Source organism: Pan paniscus, chromosome 13 (genome assembly GCF_029289425.2).
Source record: "Pan paniscus chromosome 13, NHGRI_mPanPan1-v2.0_pri, whole genome shotgun sequence".
NCBI classification, from domain to species: domain Eukaryota; kingdom Metazoa; phylum Chordata; class Mammalia; order Primates; family Hominidae; genus Pan; species Pan paniscus.
In genome coordinates this window covers 112,499,123-112,520,716 of record NC_073262.2, presented here as the reverse complement: position 1 = coordinate 112,520,716, position 21,594 = coordinate 112,499,123, and the positions used below count along the sequence as shown (strand labels likewise).

General features: G+C 37.7%; 1 protein-coding gene across 16 annotated transcripts in view; it reads right to left on the bottom strand.

Moving 5' to 3' along the window:
- The window catches only part of UNC80 (unc-80 homolog, NALCN channel complex subunit), a 228,359-nt gene that overhangs the window by 102,246 nt on the left and 104,519 nt on the right, over nucleotides 1–21,594 (bottom strand). For 7 of the 16 annotated variants that reach the window (XM_055109063.2, XM_034955043.3, XM_034955036.3 and 4 more), the window contains exons 24-28: nucleotides 19,299–19,470; nucleotides 16,327–16,460; nucleotides 9,181–9,346; nucleotides 3,077–3,280; nucleotides 1,039–1,139 (exon numbers count right to left, since the gene is read on the bottom strand). In XM_055109063.2, the coding sequence (XP_054965038.1) occupies nucleotides 1,039–1,139; nucleotides 3,077–3,280; nucleotides 9,181–9,346; nucleotides 16,327–16,460; nucleotides 19,299–19,470 (777 nt within the window). The remainder of the gene's footprint in view (nucleotides 1–1,038; nucleotides 1,140–3,076; nucleotides 3,281–9,180; nucleotides 9,347–16,326; nucleotides 16,461–19,298; nucleotides 19,471–21,594) is intronic. The other 9 variants (XM_055109061.2, XM_055109062.2, XM_034955040.3 and 6 more) reach the window with 3 other exon arrangements.

Genomic DNA, 21,594 nt, shown 5'->3' with positions numbered 1-21,594 from the left:
CAGACACAACAGAATAGTAGTATATGATGCCAATTACATGCATTTCAAAAACAGACAAAACGAATCTATGGTGTTAGAAGGTAGAACGGTGGTTACCGTCAGGGAAGAGTAGCGTCTGGTAGAGGACCTGCGTAGGATTTCTTAGGTGTTGATAATGTTTTCTCAACCTGGCAGTGGTTACACAGATGTATTTACTTCATAAAAATGTATTGAGCTGTATACATAGGTTTTGTATGCTTTTCAGTGGGTAGGTTAGAGTTCACTAAAAAGTTTACCTTAAAAAAACAGCTGCCTCAGAGATTCTCAAATCAGTCAGTTCTGGTGACTGCTTCCACAGTGAAGGTGAGCCACCATATATCCGAGGACCATTATGCACCAGCTAGTGCTCATCTGACTTTTCCAGGAAGTCAGATTAAAATCAGGGTGAATGGTGACCCCTGTGATGGTCCTGGGGATACCCTGCCACTCGTACAACTGAGGTTACATTCCCTTACCTTTCTCCTTACTTCTTTCTTCATGCTCAGCTCAAGTCTTGGACTCTACCCCATGCCCAGAGTTTCCTTGGGATCACCTCCTGCCTGTGCCCTCTGGCTCACCCTTGGACATACGACATTCACCATCTTAGAGTGTCCTTGCCCCAGTTTAAAATTTGATCTAATACACACCCAAGAGCAACACCATGACCTTGCTCTCAAAATTTGCAGTAACCTGTTTAAAACTGATGGTGATACCTACGCTGTGTCACTCAGGTTATCTTGACCACCAACCTGGCCTCAAGATTTTCCCTGACTTATGGTGACCCGCAAGCCAGCCATAACCAAAAAAAACTTGGTCTTAGTTAAGCTTAAGATGAGTACAATCCAGCAGAATACCAATCCTAGAGAGTGTTGAGATATTCAGGTAAAACATAAGCCCCTGCTTTCTCTTGGAGGCTAGATTGGAATGATGATTTAGTATAATCTCTTGTCCTCCCTCCTTGGATCTTCCCCAGTGCCAAAAGAAATTGATCTCAGAGCTGTTTCTGAGATTCCTACTTACATGAAGCCACGACATGTTTCTGTGGTAATTCTCCTCCGCGCCGGCATTACTCATTCCCTCTGGCTCAATGCTGGGCTCGCTTGCACTCCAAGGACTCCCTTCTTCAAAAGAAAAATACCAAGAAAGGTTTCAGTGTTCGGTCTCCCTGGAGAGCACGTTGGTATGGTATAGTTGTCCACGCTTCTGAATCCTAGGGCAGACTACCATGGCCCAGTGGGTTACAGGGCATAGCATTGACTTTGTTGGAGGAATATTAACAGGAGCTGTTCCCTTCACCACCAGCTGAACTGGCAATTTCAAAGACATTTATGATCTCTGTTATGGTGGCTTCCATTTTGAGAGATGGGAGCAGAGAAAAAAAAACAGAGTCAAGTCCTTGAATTGCTGAGATGAGCCAGTTATTGATTGAGTGCGCCCAAATCCATTCCAGACTGACCAGGTGTATTTAAGGAGGGACAGCAACTAACCTGCCTCAGAGTGACTGCTGCCTCCACTGTTCTGTGACTGCAGCTAGTGCTATTGCTCTAGCCACCAGGCTTTGCTACCAGAGCTATTTCAAAGATGGGCAGGTACCTCTGAAAAACTAAGGAAATTTGGAAGCAATCATGTCCAACTGTGGACAGCCCTTGTGTCCAAACTCCTCTCTGTGTGAAAGTATAAAGGAAATATCTCTCAAGAATTCCCTACTTGGTAGACTACACAACAAAGCTTTCCCCTCAAATCTAAAAACTTTTATAGGTCTTTTTAATGACAAAACAATGTTTTCAACCTGGCTATTTTGACTCAATTGGTCAGGATAAATCGATCAATTTAAATAATTAATTGCAATAATTTTTCCCCAAATTAACTGATGATAATGCTCTAGCTTCAGACTTGTAAAAAAAGAAGTCATATATACTTTAAAAAAATGTCTCCTTAAGAAATAAGCTGAATCTTAAGTAATGCATAAATCAGCTATTTTCAAAGGCGAGGGTGGGTGGATACAGAAGCATTTTCTATTTTAAACCTTCTTTGATTAAATATACTCAGCTTTTATTTCAGCAGACTTGATCGATAATTTATCCACACTTCTTGCTGACTTTTGAAACTACTTACCTAGTAAGGAGAGCTTTCTATTTTGCCTTGCATACAGAAACTGAATGGCAAAGTGAATGTGCTTCAACTTTTACCTAATATTTAATGTTAGGCAGCTGGTGAGTTCTACTTTCATGCCTACTTAATCTTTTGCTTGTCTATTAAGATACTAATTAGGGCCCATATTTTGGACTGCCATATTTTGGTATTTGAAATCTCTTTAGAGCCTACAATGACAATCTATAACTTTCATGCTTTGACTGTACACTGATTTCATTCTCAGGTGTTTAACACATTGTATGGTCATCTTCTAATTTATCTTTAGAGCATCCTTGCATTGTAGGCAAGAATTATTCTCACTGTGTAGTCAGAGAAAACAAATCCCTGAGAAGCTAAATGACTTGTTGAAGATCACTCATTGTCAGGTCTAGACAATCTTTACTCTCTGAGATTTTGGTTGTTCATACTGTTAAATAGAGACTTTAAAATATAGAGAATCTTTAGGTAGTCCTCCCCAAGGGAATTACATTTGACATTGAATGTTCTGATCAAAAGAATGAATACACAAGCATCTGAATTTCAAAGACTGTCCTTGTCATTAAAGTGTTTTCTTTCCCTAATGAATACTCCACATCCTTGCTGCTCAAAGTGTCGTCCTTGAAATCAGCAGCATCGGCTCCACCAGAAAGCTTGTTAAACATGTAGAATCTCAGATCCCCACCCCAGATCTGCTGAATCAGAATCTGCATTTTAACAAGCCTCTCCAGTGACCCATATGCACATCAAGGCTTGAGCTGCCTTGCTCTACCAAGGGTAGTATGGTTTTCAGGCTGAACAGGTTGTCTACCCTATGGCTCTGCCCTCCATCTATTTATGTGTAAGAAAATGGACTTCAGCTCTTTTGGGACTTGGGCCCTGTCTTCCTACCCCCCACGTCCCTGCACACCCCACTCCTCTATGTTACCTAGGTCAGTGACAGTGTCCCTGCTCTGGGACAGCTGCAGCTCCTCAGCCTCAGACTCTGAGTCCTGCCGTGATAACTTGCTGCTCTTTAAGCTGCCGACCCGGCGAATGCTGGACAAGGAACCCCCCTTCTTCACCTGGAAACTGCGGGTTCCTTTAATCTGGAGCAGGCGAGAACCTCCTATCCTGATCTTCCTGCTGGGAACTGTATTAAAAGAATAAAATAGGGCTTTTTCCCCCTAGTGTTCCCCAGCCAGTGTTATATCCATCTCTCCCCAACTTGTCCCTGATCAGCCTCCTCTGCTGGCCTGGATGAGCACTCTGGACAAGGAGCTTCTCCCAAGCCCCCAGTCCTGCAGGAACCATCTGGAAGGGCTGGTGCAGCTTCTTTCTTGGACACAAAGCTCATCGGAACTGGGAACAACCTGCTCTCTTTCTGGCCCAGGTTTCACTAGCATGAGTGTGCCTTTGGGGCAGCATCAACTAGGACTGTTAGTACACTTGTATCACGGGATTCCTTGATTCAAGAGAACCACAAACCATTTGTTTTTGCTTTCCTTTCGAAATGGGACTTACAGACTTCTGTAAGCTGTCACGTAAACCCCTTCATTTTGGAATACCTCATTCAGAAATAAGAACCAAAGGTGCTTCTCTCTCCAATAGTCAGCAGTGGCTTCCACTCTGCTCCTCAGAAAAGGCACTAAACAATCTGTCTTCACTGGGGTGCTTTGGGTGAGCATGAGTGTGAAATGGCTCCATTTTCAATGCACTTAATGACTTCATACTATCCTCCTCTCAGTCAAAAGGCTGGGTGAGATGTGATTCCAAATGGTGCAACCCCCCCGAGCCAAACTTAAAACAGTCTATGCATACCAAGAAGAATATGCATTATTCATCTTTAGTGTTCTGGAAGAAATAGTAATCAGTGAGGAAAATAAACGGGTAAAAGAAATGCATTTAAACTTGAACCTATCTTTCTTTAAATCAACAGCATCCTTATTTTCCATAGTCATATACACACCTCCTTCCTTTTCAAGATTTGGTGTTTTCACACACTGATTTTATAAGGGTGGGATAAAGTAAGTTTTCAGGGTTTAAAGTCCATTACCAGGAAGGGGCCAATTTTATAAGCTTACCTTCTTAAGACATGAACAAGATTTCTTACTAATTGTTTAAGGCACAGTTATTAATATTTTAAAATTCCTAATCAGAAAGTTTGCATGTTAGTTTCAGGTTTCTCATTCATAAGTGAGTTAATGTGACTGTGATAGAACTTGTATAACTAAAACGTTAGCTAAATGTATACTTTTAATGCCATTTAAAGGAGGTCAGAAGAATTCCTGCTGAATAATGTGAAAGTTCTGATTTACTGTTGTGATGGAGAAAGATTAAAATTATCACCACACAGCTGGCAAAGGCCCCATGGAGCTCCCTGAACACATCTCAGTAGAATTTCACATCTGGATGGAATTTCTTGCAGCACAGTTAGACAAATCCCACAAAGGCTATGAACCATAAAGCTGCATTTTAATTATAGCACAAAACTCACACAGTATACTTTTCAATATTATTTTTATGTTTAATTAAGGCTTTATCACCTATCTGAAATATGTTTGAAACAGAAAATAATTAAAATTTTGTAATGACTACGAGTGCAATTTCATGTCTAAGTAGATTCGGAAGCACAGAAAATATTAAACAGATAATTCTTAGATTTTTACAGAGGCACACACTAATATTATTTGCCCAATTTTATGACACTTTTTGGCCTACAGATGCAGCAAAATAAACTCAAATTAATGTAATCAGAAAGAAATTTAATTTTGAGAGCTTGTTCCACCAAAAAGGATAGTTGGAGATATCCTATAGCACTGAAAAATTACAGTTCAGAATTATGGCACTGGTTATTTACAAGGAGCACAGCAGTTAGAATTTATATTTGGTATTGTACATGAAAAACATCAGTTGAGATTGTGCAGCATTGAATTTTAGCCTTTATCTCCATGACAACAAGAACTAGTACAAAAGTGAAACAAATCCATCTAAATTGGATAAAACATCTTTGGCCTTTTCTTTCACCTCACATTGTATCAATTAGCAAGTCCTGCTGGCTGTACATTTCAAAATATCGTAGGATTTTGACAGCTCCATCCCCTTTTCCCTGTACTAATGTAACTACATAACTGCTTCACCTTTCCCTCTGCTCCCATAGATTAAGTCATCTTTTAAATGCATAAATCATAAATACACACCTTATATCACATTTCTGGTAAAACCTATCAAAACTCTAATGCACTTGAAACAAAATTAAATTTCTAACCACATCTACCAGACCCTGTTTGCCCTTTGCATACATTTCCGACCCATCTCCTACTATTCTAAATGATTATTTCACTTGAATTTTTCCTGGTAGAATCTGAATTGTCCTCAGGGTGTTTATTTCAAGAACTAGCATCTTAAGGTTTTATAAAACCAAATGGTATAAAATTTTAAAAACTGTAATTAGCAGTGTCTCTATTGTCTTCATTTTCATATTGGCTTTAGTAGCTGACAGCTTGTCAAATGGATTAAGGAATATTTAGGAATCTTTGGGAAGATTTTCATCAACTGATTAAGGACATTTTATGGATATATTCTCATTTAACTTATAACTCCAGTTTTCCATTCTTTGTTTATTAAACAACTTTCATATGTTAACATAACCATTCTGTGTGTAGAAAAAATATTCAGCATTTGAGTGTTGAAATATTAAAGCCAATTTACATGAATAAAAATCATCAAATTAAAGTTCTTAAAATTAATCAGATATTTTATTTTATAAAATGGTGTAAATTTTACTCTGCTGAAGTTTAATTGTGTAATATTAGTAATTATCTACTATCTTAAATATAATTAGCATAATTACTTTGAATAAGGAAAGAAAAGACTGCCTCCTAAATTAAAATCTCTTTGGGATATGTTTAAAAGAGGGAAGCTTCTCATCATATGCAGTATAATTGTCTGAAGTAAGTAATATTTGAAAAAATATTCATTTGATACTTCTTCATACTCAAAAATTGCTCAAGACTTGACTTATCCTTCCTGCAACATGGCTTCTTTTGGCCATAAATTCAATAGAATATGATATATGATTATCTGTATTTTAAAAATGTTGTGAAAACATTTTGATCTTGAACTATTCAAACTTTTCCCAATGTATATCTATTCCCTTTTAAATATTGTGTGTTTTCTCTACACAGGGCTATTCCTTCTAAGAATCGTTCATTTGTTGTTATCCAAAATTTATTGAGTCATTGTCTATAGGATGCTACAAAATACTTCAACACATAAAATCATTTTTGACTCTTCTAGCAAAGGTGCAGATGTTCTTTTAATTGAAATTCATGGGAAAAACATGGAAAGGCAATGGAATTTTTAAAATGGCAAAATCAAATAGTGAAGTTGGCAGTTTAAAGGAGGCTCTAGAGGGCAACTTAAAACTTTGCAATCTTTAGTTCATAATTAGGATTTTCTATGTGGGTTCTAATCTAGATGCTTATTATGTATATTTAAAAACCCAACAACAATAGCTATTTATTGTGTACCTACAATTCACCAGTTTTTAAGTTTACACTTCACTTGCATTGTCTTATTAAAAGTTTTCAACATCGCAATGCAGTAGGTGTTAACCCAGTTTTACAGAAAAGAGAACTGTGGCTTAGAAGGTAAATAACTTGGACAAGGCCACATACTGAGTTACTAAATATCACCCATCTTAAGATGCACAACTTGTTCACATTTTAACATATCTGGAAATTGGTATTTGTCATGCAAGAGATGACATCTTATGATCACTTGCACCAGGTAGCAGTTGTGACACTTTTGTTATTGCTTGTCTGTGTGAAAATGTAAAGCGCCAGCAAAAAGTTAAACAGAATGAGTGACAGGATCTTTTAACCCTAAGGAATCAAGTGATAGTGAGGGGTAGGTGGGTGGGTGAGGTGGGTAAGTCAGATGTGTTTAGCAACATTGCTGAAGAGGGACTAAAGGTGGGCTAACTTCATATGGGTGCAAGTTGGCTTAAGTAATTAGCACAAAAAACTTTACTTTTTTTATAAATCCATTTAAGAAATGGTGCATCACTAACATTGTGATGGCACAGAGGACATTCTCACACATAGAAACATAGACATTAGATAACTGTGAGTTGAAAAGTAATAAAGACATTTAAACTCTGAGTTGAAGATAGTTTACAAAAACCTTAACCAGTTAATTTTATTTATATATATACATATAGGATTGCACAAGAATGATATATAATAATAATAATAGTAAACTACTTCTAATTAGGTCTGAATGTCCTTTTTCAATAAGAGTAAAAGACAAGCAGCTGGGTACGTTGGCTCACACCTGGTGGGAGGCCGAGGCAGGTGGATCACCTGAGGTCAGGAGTTTGAGACCAGCCTGGCTAAAGTGGTGAAACCTCATCTCTACTAACAATACAAAAATTAAGAAAATGTGGCACATATACACCATGGAATACTATGCAGCTATAAAAAAGGATGAGTTCATGTCCTTTGCAGGGACATGGATGAAGCTGGAAACCATCATTCTCAGCAAACTAACACAGGAACAGAAAACAAACACCGCATGTTCTCACTCATAAGTGGGAGTTGAGCAATGAGAAACATGAACATAGGGAGGGGAACATCACTCACCAGGGCCTGTCCGTGGGTGGTGGGCTAGGGGAGTGATTGCATTAGGAGAAACACCTAATGTAGATGACAGATTGATGGGTGCAGCAAACCACCACAGCATGTCTATACCTATGTAACAAACATGCACGTTCTGCACATGTATCCCAGAGCTTAAAGTATAAAAAATAAAAATAAAAAGACCTAGGGACAGAGTGACAGAAACATGAATGACCAAATTAGGCCAAGGTGTGTATGTGCATACAAGTGGGTGAATTTAAGTTAATTATAATGGAAATGATACGTACAGATGGAAAATACTGAACTATTTTTAAAATACCACTGTCTAGAAAACATCCTTAGCCAGGCCAAAAGAAATTCTGTAAATGCTGTAACACTTTTATCTTTCTTAAATAACGTGGTTCCATAAATAACTTTTCTAGGTCATTCTTATCTATTGAAAAAATTACAAGCAACCTGTAGGCTGAGTATATTACTTGAAGACTCATAAAGTAGTCTCCCATTTAAAAAATCAAATATAAAAACTTCATATCTGGTTAATATCTGGTCTATTCCATGATTATGGAACTTGTTTAATGTGCATTTAGCAATGCAGAAAGACTGTAGCTGTTCTTTCTGTCTTCATAGTTTCACAAAAATGATTAAATAAGCCTAGTGCTTTATTAATTGATGAGATTAGCCCTACAAGTGTTTAGCAGAGGTGTAGTTTTTAAAACGAGATTCTATTTAGCAAATTAGTTTCACATTAAGTAATGGTGCCCAAGAATTTCGTGCAAATAGATGCCATTGATGTTAAGATAATTGAGAAACATAATATTATTTTTTCTCATTTTATTATGCTTTACATTTTAATAAAAGCATATTAAGAAAAGAAAAAAAATACAAAAATTAGCCGGGCATGGTGGCGGGCACCTGTAATCCCAGCTACCAGGGAGGCTGAGGCAGGAGAATCACTGGAACCTGGGAGGCAGAAGTTGCAGTGGGCCGAGATTGCGCCACTGCACTCCAGCCTGGGAGACAGAGTGAGACTCTGTCTCACAAAAAGCAAACAAATAAAAAAGCAACAAACAAACAAAAAAAAACCAATAAAAGACAAGCTAAGTGATAAGAGAGCATTATGTAAAAGTTCAATTGGGAGTATTTTTCTTTTCTTATTGGTAAATCAAATAATGGTTCATCTTATAGCTGTAATGGAATATGGAGAGTTTCTGAGCTGGAATTGGAAGCCAGGCCTCTCTGACTGCAGAGACCAACTTCTAACAAGCATGATTTTCCATCATAAAGCCTACACAGTCAGTATTGTAGGAAGTCAACAATTTGGGTACACAATTTTGTAGTTTAGACCCTAGTGCAAATATCCTATGAGAAATGAGAAACCCTGAAACATGAAGGAACCTTTGTGTTTCCATACCTTTCTTCTCCTCGACTCCTGCATCTGATTTGAGAGTGTGGCTGCTGCTGTGGAGAGAATCTTTTGAGTCTTCATTTTCGTCCAGAACCCCAGCAAAGCTGATCTTCCTCTCATATCTGTGCCGGTCCAACTCGGGATCCAAACGAAGTCTGCAGCTCTCCAAGTCCTAAAATGCCAGTGAGGAGCACATGAGTGCTGGCATCTCCCCAGCGCTGCATTGGTCTCGCGGCAAGCCTCCCACCATTTTGAATTATACACAACTGTGTTTAAACAGCCAGATTCCTTTATCTGACGCTAATTTTAGATTGTGACCATGCAAAGCTATTCTTGACTTAAAAAATAAATAAAATCTTTCCTAATTCATAGTATTTTTCCCCTTTTCCTCACATGCTTTACCTTCCAAAAGCATAGGCCTTGATCCAAATCCACAACTATTTTCCTTACCTTCTAACTCTTTGTCCACAGTTTTGGCTGCATCTTTGGCCTTTATCTCTTATTTAAAAATCATGCATCAAGCATGGATGTGTTAGGTACTGAAGGATAAATAAGGAACATTTTTTATCTCTAAAGGAGCTCAGAATCCCAAGATAGAAACTGAGAAGGCAAACAAGTGATAAATTTTAAGACTGAGAGTAGGAGCTCGGAAATCAGACTCGGAACTGTGCTCGACAGAATAACAGCCCCACAAAGATGCCCTAATCCCTGGGACCTGTGAATATGTTGCCTTACATGGCAACAAGGATTTTGTAGATGTGATTAAGGCTAAGGACCTTAAGATTGGGAGATTATTCTGGGCTAGCTAAATGGGCCCAATCACAAATCCTTAAAAGTGGAGAGCCTTTCCAGGCTGTAGTCAGAGGAAGCTGTGGCTATGAAAGAAAGATGAGAGAGATGCGATGTTTCTAGCTATAAAGATGGAGGGGCCGGGCTCGGTGGCTCACACCTGTAATCCCAGCACTTTGGGAGGCTGAGGCGGGCAGAACACCTGAAGTCGGCAGTTTGAGACCAGCCTGACCAACATGGAGAAAAAACCCCGTCTATACTAAAAATACAAAATTAGCCGGGCGAGGTGGCGCATGCCTGTAATCCTAGCTACTCAGGAGGCTGAGGCAGGAGAATTGCTTGAACCTGGGAGATGGAGGTTGTGGTGAGCTGAGATTGCACCATTGCGCTCCAGCCTGGGCAACAAGAGGGAAACTCTGTCAAAAAATAAATAAAAAATAATAAAAAGACGACGGAAAGGGCTATAAGCCAAGAAATGTGGGTGGCCTCTAGATGATGAATAAAGGGTGAGAAAACAGATTCTTCCCTAGAGCCCTAGGAATGGATGCAGCCTTGCCAATGCCTTGATTTTAGCCCAGCAATACCTGCCTTGGATTTCTGACCTCCAGAACTGTGACATGTTTGTGCTGCTATAAACAGCTAAATTTCTGGTAGTTTGTTACAGCAGAAATATAAAATGAACAAAGAGTTGATGTTTGAGTTAAGTCTTGAGGATTAAGTAAAGATAGTTTGGCAAACAAGTGGGGAAAGGCAGTTCAGCCTTAAGAAACCTCATGCATGAAGGCCAGAGGCTCAAAGCAGTATCACACATTGGGGGAATTTCTTACTCCCTTCTAAGAGGATTTAAGTATGACAGGAGTTCCATCATCATCTGAGGCTGAACACAATGATCTCATATAATAAAGTAAGCCTTGAGGAGAGTAATTACCTAATAGAAGTTTGGTCTCTGAGGCCCCAAATTGAGAATTTGACTTGTCCTGTGAATAGAGATTTGTTTATCCTAAAGATCATATTTATTCTTTTTTATTTTTAATTTTCTAATTTTTTAATTTTTTTGTAGATATGGGGTCTTGCTATGTTGTCCAGGCTAGTCTCAAACTCTGGACCTCAAGTGATCCTCCCATCTCAGCCTCCCAAAGTGTTGGGATTGCAGCAATGAGCCACTGAGCCTGGTCAAGATCATATGTAATTATTAACTTATAAAGTACTTTTGGAGTACCTAAAAATATATATAAAATTCTAATTTTATTTTTATACTGTATTTTTCTAATTATGACATAATAAACCCTTAGATTCAGATAAATATAAAAAATAAAAATATTTTTTAATTTTTTTGAAGATTTTTAAAAAGTTTGCACCTAGATTAAAATCTTATGCTTTTGATTGTCATCAATAAGATAAAATTTTAGGCTGGGCACAGTGGCTCACACCTGTAATCCCAGCAGTTTGAGAGGCCAAGGCAGGCCGATCACGAGGCCAGGATTTCGAGACCAGCCTGGCCAATATGGTGAAACCCCGTCCCTACTAAAAATACAAAAATTAGGTGGGCGTGATAGCAGGTGCCTGTAGTCCCAGCTACGAAGGAGGTTGAGGCAGGAGAATCAGGAGAATCACTTAAAACTGGAAGGTGGAGGTTGCAGTGAGCCAAGATCACACCACTGCACTCCAGCCTGGGCAAGAAGAGTGAAACTCCATCTCAAAAAAAAAAAAAAAAAGTTAACATTTTAGACTCTACATTTTGTTTCTTGTCCTTTTGGCTTAAGAACAGAAGTTACATTTTGACTCAGAAAATTATATCACACCTAGAAAAATATAGGAACTACATGGAATCTATTTTACCATCATCAAGAATATTCTATAAATGTAAGTGCTTCCCTGAAATTAATCCCTTTTAGAAAAAAAAAATAACCTAATCTACCTTCCATTGTGGTAGCCAAATCTAATGAGGAAAATTTCTTAGTTGGGATAAGAAGCAATCATATAATAATTCTGATTCACAAAAGTAGTTCTCCCTTCCAATTTCTTCTTTTATCTGCTTGTCCAAATCCTACCTAGTCTTTCAAAGCTACATTCAAATATGACCTCTTCCAAGAAGGTTCATCAGAGCTATTCAGCCCCTTCTTTGGCTAGCCGTGGCTCTCTGCTACTTTCTCAGGGACCCTCTTACATTTTGCTTCAGAAAGTAATTTTTTGTATGTTGGTTCTCCTGTTACAATATAGTTATCTCTGTATCACCTTCATCCCACCCCTGCAACCATCACACCACCTTGCTCATACTTTATTCTCAATAAATATTCATTAGTTTTGTCTTGGTAGCTATGAATTGTATTTTGCTTCTGATTTTTTTAACTTTAGAAACCTCTGAAATCCAGTGGTTTTTTCTCCTTTTTTAAAAAAGAATTAATTTAATTTAATTTTAAGTTTCAGGATACATGTGCAGGACGTGCAGGTTTGTTACATAGGCAAACGTGTGCCATGGTGGTCTGCTGCACCTGTCAACCCATCACTGAAATATTGAGCCCTGTATGCATTAGCTATTTATCCCGATGCTCTCCCAACCCCCACCCCCACACCACCAGACCCCAGTGTGTGTTGTTCCCCTCCCTGTTTCCATGTGTTCTCATTGTTCAGCTCCCACTTATAAGTGAGAACATGTGGTGTTTGGTTTTCTGTTCCTTTGTTAGTTTGCTGAGGATAATAGCTTCCAGATCCATCCATGTCCCTGCAAAGGAGATAATTTCATTCCTTTTTATGGCTGCATAGTATTCCATGGTGTATATGTACAACATTTTCTTTATCCAGTCTATTATTGATGGGTATTTGGGTTGATTCCATGTCTTTGCTACTGTGAATAGTGTTGCAATGAACATACACATGTACGTATATTTATAATAAAATCATCTGTCTTTAACCCATCTTGAGTTAATTTTTGTATAAGGTATAAGGAAAGGGTCCTATTTCAATTTTCTGCATATGGCTAAGCAAGTTTCAGCAGTATATTTTTTTATAACCTGATTTGTTAAATTCCATTGGCATGGTTGGTACAGCCTCTAGCACAATATTGCACAAAAGGACCCAATATGCTGTTTTCTGTAACAAACGAATGTAGACATACAGAGACCTCCTTACCACCTTCCTCTTTATTATTATAGACTCATCTATGCATTTGATGGGAATTACTGTTTTCATTACATGTTGCTTAGTCATCATCGATTGGTCTCACTAATTCAACTGGGAAACATTTTAGTAGATCAGCAGTTTTATAAACAAAATTTCGTTTAAAAAATATTCTTTTGTTGTTCTCAAGTTTAGAAGATAATATTTAGAAAAAAATTTGCTTATGCTGTTTTAGACTATAAATCTTATAAAAATGCTGCCTTTTCCTTTGTTTAGACATAATTTAATTGCATGGTTTACAAAATGCTACCAGAAGTTGTTTCTTTGTGGGGGAGTGGGGGAAGCACACTAATTAAGTTACATTTAAGGATCTCTCTGGTGAAAAAATGTCACTTTGGCTGTATTTATGCTTACTCTGTGGATTTACTGTTTAGTGCCATTTCTTAAAAAACCATGTAGCCTTAAAAAAGAAGGAAATTCTGACATATGTGACAACATGGATGAACTCTGAAGACATTATCCTAAGTGAAATAACACAGTCACAGAAAGACAAATACTGCATGATTCCACTTATATGAGTAAGTAGTAAAATAGTCAAATTTATAGAATCAAAGAGTGGGGGCTGGATGCTGTGGCTCACGCCTGTAATCCCAGCACTTTGGGAGGCCAAGGCAGGCAGATCATGAGGTCAGGAGATCAAGACCATCTTGGCTAACATGGTGAAACCCCATCTCTACTAAAAAAAATAAAAAAAATTAGCTGGGCATGGTGGTGGGCGTCTGTAGTCCCAGCTACTCGGGAGGCTGAGGCAGGAGAATGGCGTGAACCTGGGAGGCAGAGCTTGCAGTGAGCCAAGATCATACCACTGCACTCCAGCCTGGGCAACAGAGCAAGACTCCGTCTCAAAAAAAAAAAAAAAGAGTGGAATGGTGGTTGCCAGGGACTTGGTGGGAGGGCACAATGGGGGAATTACTTAATAGAAAGGCATAAAATTTCAGTCGAGGAAGACGCTCCATAGATGTGCTGTTCAACATTATAGCTACAGTCAACAATAACATATTATACACTTAAAAATTCATCAAGAGGAGAAATCCAATGGTAGGTGCTCTTACCACAATTTAAAAATAGAAAACAATTGTAAGAATTTCTGTGTTGGTAAAACATTTCAATAAGTTAGAATGTGGCTTGAGTTTTCTTTACTATCAACTAGGGTTAGATAGCTGAAATGTGAGAAAAAGGTCCTTTCCCTCTTTATGTTATAAAGGCCACATCTCGACACAATACACAAACGTACACATTAACAATGAAAATCCTAGTGTAATGAATAAAAGATTTCAGAGGCCCAATTAAAGGTGACATAAAGTAAAAATTTTCCTCTTGCTAACTGACTAACTGTAGGTTAGTCAAATTATATTAATCAAATTTAGAAGATTTGATTGATCTTTTAAAAGCAAATTTGTTACAATAATAAGGACCATTAAACTCTAGTTTTATAGAATTGATAGGGAAAACAAAAATAACCTAGTCAAACTTTAGGATTCTTATTTTTTTTTATTACAGTGGATCAAAATGGCGACCAATAACAATCTGAAAACTTAAAAGTAGATGTACTTTGTGCTTTTATGAAGACTTCAACATCATTAGAATGTTGATAGGGATAATACTGATAGAAGCCTACAGAAGTGCTGAGTGGTGGCCTTGATTTGATTTTACAGAGTAGTCTCAATATAATAGTGAAAGTGACAATTCAGAAAATTAAAGATTCAGGTTATTATGAAATTACATAAGGGCAGTAGAAGAAACTTCTCTTTTCAATATCCAAATGGTAGTGTCACAGTCCAAATGTGGGTGTTTCTCTTGAGAGCAGACAGTTTACTCATAAATATTTCTAACTTGAAAATATCCACTTTCTGTTCTAGAGTGTGAGGCAATGAATGGTCTTCCTAGAACCCCGGAAAACCAGAGGCAGAGGTGTCATGCAGTGACACCAGAACCCCCATTCTTTCACTCCTCTCCCCACACCGCCTGGCCTTGCTTGGGACACGGCCTTGCTCATGCCGAGTTTGGTTTAAAAAGGAGGAAAGGTGGCCGGGCGCGGTGGCTCACACCTTAATCCTAGCACTTTCAGAGGCCAAGGCAGGCAGATCATGAGGTCAGGAGATCGAGACCATCCTGGCTAACATGGTGAAACCCCGTCTCTACTGAAAATACAAAAAATTAGCCAGGCACGGTGGCACGTGCCTGTAGTCCCAGCTACTTGGGAGGCTGAGGCAGGAGAATGGTGTGAACTGGGAAGGCAGAGCTTGCAGTGAGCAGAGATCGCGCCACTGCTCTCCAGCCTGGGCAACAGAGCAAGACTCCGTCTCAAAAAAAAAAAAAAAAAAGAAGGAGAGGTGGTGGATTGTGGATTGTAAAATTTGCTTAAACGGAAACACATAGATTGTTTATGTAACGATTGCTCTGGGAGATAGTCTGGTTCCTCAGCTCCAGCTGGATTATGCCTGTGATGAAAGAACCACTGGAAACTTGGTGCCCATTAGAGAACTAGGAGTGAAGGAAAATTGACTCCAAGGTGTGCCCCGTGCCACACACTCTGTGAACGTGCCTGGTTCTTGCATAGTATTTATATTTATATCATTGGTTAAACAAATCAGGCCTTCATGGTATACCACACATGAATGTATATGCATGCACGCATGTGTGTGTGTGTGTGTGCATACACACATGCATGGTCTTATTTCTGTCTATCCATAATCTCTAGGAAATGCTACAGAAATAACAATGTACATTTGGGGATTTTAGACACTAAATACTGGAGTACTTTCAACCATAATTTAAATGAGAACACTCATTACGAAGCAAATTTCTATACAGATTTATGAGCAGTTGGTATACAAAAATTTGTTGGTGAGTTCTGGAAAACATTAGCCATAAAACTCCTCATATTTTCAGAGTAAAGGAAGCTAAAGGCTCCTAGATATTCCCAGCATAATTGATAGTGATCAAAGAAACACTGTATCCAGTAGGAAAACCTTCACTGATTTCTAGATTGACTTTGGAGTTATTATTATTTGTAATGAGGAAAAGAGCATTTCTTTTTATGTTTCAAAATCCCTTGGTTGAATTTTTAAAATTATGTGATACACTAGCCATGGAACATTTAAGAAAACTGTGAATCTTGGAAACCCAGACACACGCCTGGCCTCTCCAAGTAACCTGATTATTAACATGCATGCTTTAACTTACCACCAGAGGCTCAGTGCGAGGTCTGGGCAGGCAAGAAAAGGTCTCTCGCAGGAAGGTGGTAATCTCCAGAAGAAGCTGACATGCTGCCATCTTCAAGGCAAAGGGGCAACCGCATTTAGAGGGGTTCACAGTACCTATGAAATGAAAGTGTTCTTTCATAAGGAGACAAATCAACAAAAAATACAGAAATGCATAGTTTGATGGACATAGCTACACATGTGTAAAATCAAATTGCATATGAGAATGTTACCTATATATGTCCAACATCCAATTACATATGAGGACTTCATCTATATCTATGTAAGTTCAATTTACCTATTCCTTTAGCATGATTTATGCACTAACATAAGCATCTCTCTTCCTCCATTTTGCAAATTCTACAGAGTGCTTCAGTATTAAAATATTGAACAAGCAGAACTAAATTATTTTCCTTAAAGCATCACAGAGTAACAAAATGCAGCTCCAAATAAACTAGAATACCTTTTAACGAAAACAGAAATGGGAAGTAATCTCGCAAGATTTCTACGCTGCTATTCAATCAGATTTAGACTATGTATATGGCAGTGAACTAGATTTGGAGCTATAAAAATTCTGTCAGTTCATTTTATGAGGGATGTCTGTCTTGCTGTTTTGAGGGCAGTGAAGTTGTTTCAGCTCTAGTCCAAATGTGTTTCTGCAACACAGACAAGACATACTTACTGGATCACATATATCATACAGTTTGTGCAAGCTAGCCTGTCAAATTAAGGCATAGCTATACTAGAAATGTACAAATATTCTCTTTTGCTCTGCAGAATATTGACCTTTGAATTAGTAAAGCGTTGTATCCACTAGAAGCCAGCTAACAGATTTTGCTCTAAAGACAGATAATGGCCATGGTACACCATAGTGATTTTTTTAATTCTCAGAATTAGTTCTCAGATATGTGTCATCACAACTGATGACACAGGATGATGCAGAAATATATTGATTATTTAAGTGTTCAGAAAAAATCAAAACCATGTAGAATTCTTTCTCTTATAAAAGAAAGGAAATGGTTATCCATTTTAAATGAATCAAGTCATCAAGCAATCACAATATCATTACATATGAACAGTCCTAAAAATATCTCTAAAATGTTTGCTGGGTGTTAGGCTTTCTTAATTGAATAGAATACATACTTCATGATTTCATTTGAAAATAGGTGGAAATTACGGTCTTTCTGTAGATATTTAAGCTATTGTTTTTTCAGGAAAACCATTTTCTCTCCCGAGTTAATTTGTTGCCGGGGACTTTGCCTCTCATCAAGAATGGAAAAGACAAGCTTCTGTAGAATTTCCAGCCCGAAAGTTGCTTGCACCATAATCAGCTTTTAAATGCAAGATGAGCTGTGTATTGACTTGAAAGTGGAACTAAAAATCAGACATATCAATCTTATATGTGTCTCAGAGGGGCTATTTGACTAAATATTGTGTGGATATGCAACACTTTTTAAAAAATAATTGAACACTAGACATTCAGTATAGACTTTTGGGTCTGTTGTTTCACTCCTAAGGTTATCATCCAGGCTTTTCTTACCAGTCCTGCAGACAATGAGCTTAGTCTTAGTCTAGGCTCTTTCAGGGCTATCATATTAAATATCCTGTTATAATAAACAAGGATTGAGTTCCACCTAGTCTCAACAAAAAACTAATATTCTAGGCATAACATATTGGTAAATGACACTTATGCAGTCTAATGGAGATTCAAGTTGTTTTGGCCTAGGAGGATGCATGCATTTAATGTTGCTTCAGCTTCTCTCTGTTCTGAAGGGCCCCTGGAAGTTCCAGGATGGCTTAGAATGCCTTCTGGCTAGATGGGTCTTATGGTGGGCCTTCCCTAGGTTCCGTGATTGTTGGATAAACCTCATTCTAAGATAGTCTAGGCTACTTTAGATATCTTTGGGGCCAACCTTCATTATTAGGTTGAAAGACTGACATAATAATTTGGTGTTTTGTCAATGGCTACGTCAAGAAGATTTGCTCTGATTTGATAAGGTCTTAGAAGGGGTAACATGATTTAAAAATGCAAAAAAAAAAAAAACTTTGGAAGGAACGTGGAAAGGAAGATCATAAGAGTTTTCTTTGATTCTTATTTAGTCCTGCCTAATGTTATGCCCCATCCATTCTTTTACATTTCATGACTGCAACAATGCAGTAGGTCTGAATCACCTAATGAAGGACAATTCTTAACATGTAGTCAGGGAGCTTGAATTTCAAACCACAGGGGAAGGTCAGGAGGAAGAGATCTCACTATGTTCATCATATAAAGATACGAATTCCATAACTATAACTGGAATTTTGTATTCCATAAAAGGCAGTGGTACATATACACAAAAGCTTGTATGGTATAGAACACAGGTATGCACAAAATGATGTTGAAGAAGGATGTAATAGGAATCTTTTTGTCTCTACTTTTCTATGATGAAATTCAATTCTAAATTTAATAAATAGGTACAGTACAGCAGACATTCACAGTTCTAGAAACCTCTGAATATTTTAATATTTAAGTGTCATGTTAAATACTATAATATACTCTGTTTAAAATTTTCAATATTTTAGTGATTTGGAAAATATTTCATATTCAATTTTATTTGGTCTGATTTTCTTTCCTGGAGCAATTTAAAAAACACAAAACCTGACAAAATCTCTTCTAGGACAGTAAATTTTCCACAACTATAGTGCCTCAGAGATATTTTCTCAGAGAAGTCTAATACCAATATTCGTTTCGTCAAAGACAAGAAAAGAATAAATGTTCCATCTTGCCTGCAGCTCCTTACCCCTCTCTGTCTTCTCTTTCTGGTTCTTGCCTTGTCTCTGTGTGGCTTTATGCACATGCTTTACACCCATGCACAGGGAAAAGGGGAGAAGGAGCAGTGGAAAGACATGGGGAGGTGGTAAGAATATGAAGGAGAAAAGAGAAGTATTAAGTGCTCCTAAAGCAGAGGTTCTTACAAGCAGGGGTTCTTGTAGTAAAGGGAGTCTCCTTACTGTCATCTAAAAAGTCTTCCTCCTCATCCTCCTTTCTAAGTCTCCTCTTGGTCTCTTCATCGTAAATGAGACCCAGCAGGTTGGCTGGGCTCTCACTTTCCCCGTGGCACAGCTCATTCAATCGGACGCCAATTGCCTACAATGGGAAGGAAAACAATGAAACAGCACAAACTAAGTCAAACTCTAAAATAGGCTCTCACATTACATTAGACATAAGCAACCAATTAATGAGAATTATTTCCAGCATAAGCCTCTTCTGTATGCCACAGTGTTGTTTCCACCATATTTGCCAGTATGGAAACCAGAAATGGAAGAAATGGCTATCCCCAAGGTCATTAAGTCTAAAGACTTGTAAAAACTGGAATGACACCTTTGTATATTTGTACAAAAGTTTTTCTGAAAATATTTCCATTTACTCAAAGGTTATTTATTTTATAGATATGATACAAGGGAGTACACAATTGCTTTTAATGGAAGATTTTGTTGCAGTAAAACATCAGAAGGCACAGTTCCTCAGAGTGCTTCTGATTATGCTATTTTTAATGAGAATGTCACTGTCACGCTAATGAGTTTAGAAGTTGGCAAGAATTCTGTTGCTGCAATTTTTTTCTATCTGTCATTATATACGTACTTATTGGCTTCTTTTATAGACCTTTTTCCTCTTTCCATAATACTCTATGAATTAGTAAGAAGTGCTAACTTTTCCTTTGGTAGAGTGCCCAACAACATTAGAAATATGAGTTTTAATAACTCAGCACGTGGATAATATTGGTTTTTACACAGTATTCTTAGAACTAACATCCTTGCTATCTGTTATTGAATCATCAGGCACTATTGTCTGGTTTATCAAAGGAATTTTCCACAAGAAGAGACAAAAAACACTATCTCTATCTAATTTATTTTATTTCCAATTATATACTGCATGCAACAATAGAAGAGACACAGGCTCAGGAGTGAGAGAGAAAATGTTAAACAGATCACTGAACTTGGGGTTTGACAGTTTGGATACTCTGTGTTTAAGTAAGAGCAAAATTCCAGCTAAGTTTCTTCTTTCTTTCTGTATCATACTTTGCAAATATTTAGAAAAGTTACTAAATTCTCAGTAAGTAAGAAAATATACTTACTACTGAAAACCAACATGCTCAAGCTCTCTAAGTGAAGATTATGCTCATACTCTTTAAATGAAAAGACATTTTTGAGTGTCTTAGATATCTAGAAACCAAAAGGTCTCCCTGAACTCTGGAATTAAGTGAGGAGCTAAAAACCAGGAAGCAAAAACCATACCAAGGAGAAAGCAGTATGTGGGATTCTAAAATTTTAGCTGCTAACTGGATAAGTTTTAAGCAAATGATACAAACCATAAAAACAAAACCACCACCACAACAAAAAGACTTATCCTGGTGCTGCTATTTTGGAGATCCTCTGTTAAGGAGGAGACATACAATTATGAGTCTGGAATGGAGCCAACAAACTAAATAGTGAGACTCAAAAGGGAAAAATATCTACATTGACCATTCCAGGATGTTGTAACTAAGCAACTTAAATTAAGTCCACAGTTTATAAAGCTTAAAGGGCTGCTCAAAAAATGAACTTGTCTGGTGTAATACTATATGTCTAAATAATAATTTAGATCTCTATGTCTCACCCAAAGCTAGAAAAATGCCTCAGGGCTATGTTTATTCATCTCTTCCTTCATTCATCAAATATTTATTAAGTGAGGTAATTTGTTAGGTTTTAAATAGAACATAAAGTTGAGTAAGTTGTTATAGTACACTAGTAGTTTTGTTTAATGTGCCTTGGTAGATTATAAGCCACATAAGAAAGATTACTGTTTGGCAAATAGGAAGTTTAGAGGGGCTAGGAGGTTTGCCCAAGGTCGCTCAGCAGGATTCAAACATAGGATGTCTGACTGTCTATGTATGTGTTCTTCCTCTCAATGAGCTTACAGTCTATTGAGGGATGTAACTTATTAACTGGCTAAAGAGACTAGAAACACTTTATTAGCTCATAAGATAGATTAAATTCAGCTCAGAGAGGGAGAGGGTCGGGGAGCTGTGGGACTGGAAAACTACATTTTGCGTACAACGTGCCCTACTCGGATGATGGATGCATTAAAATCTCAGAATTCACTGCTATAAAATTAATTCATCTATGTGGTCAAAAACTGCTTGTACCCCAAAAGCCACTGAAATAAAAAAATAAAGAAATAAAGAGAAAATTTAGTTCAGAGGATCACAGAAAATCTCACAGAAGGTCTCAA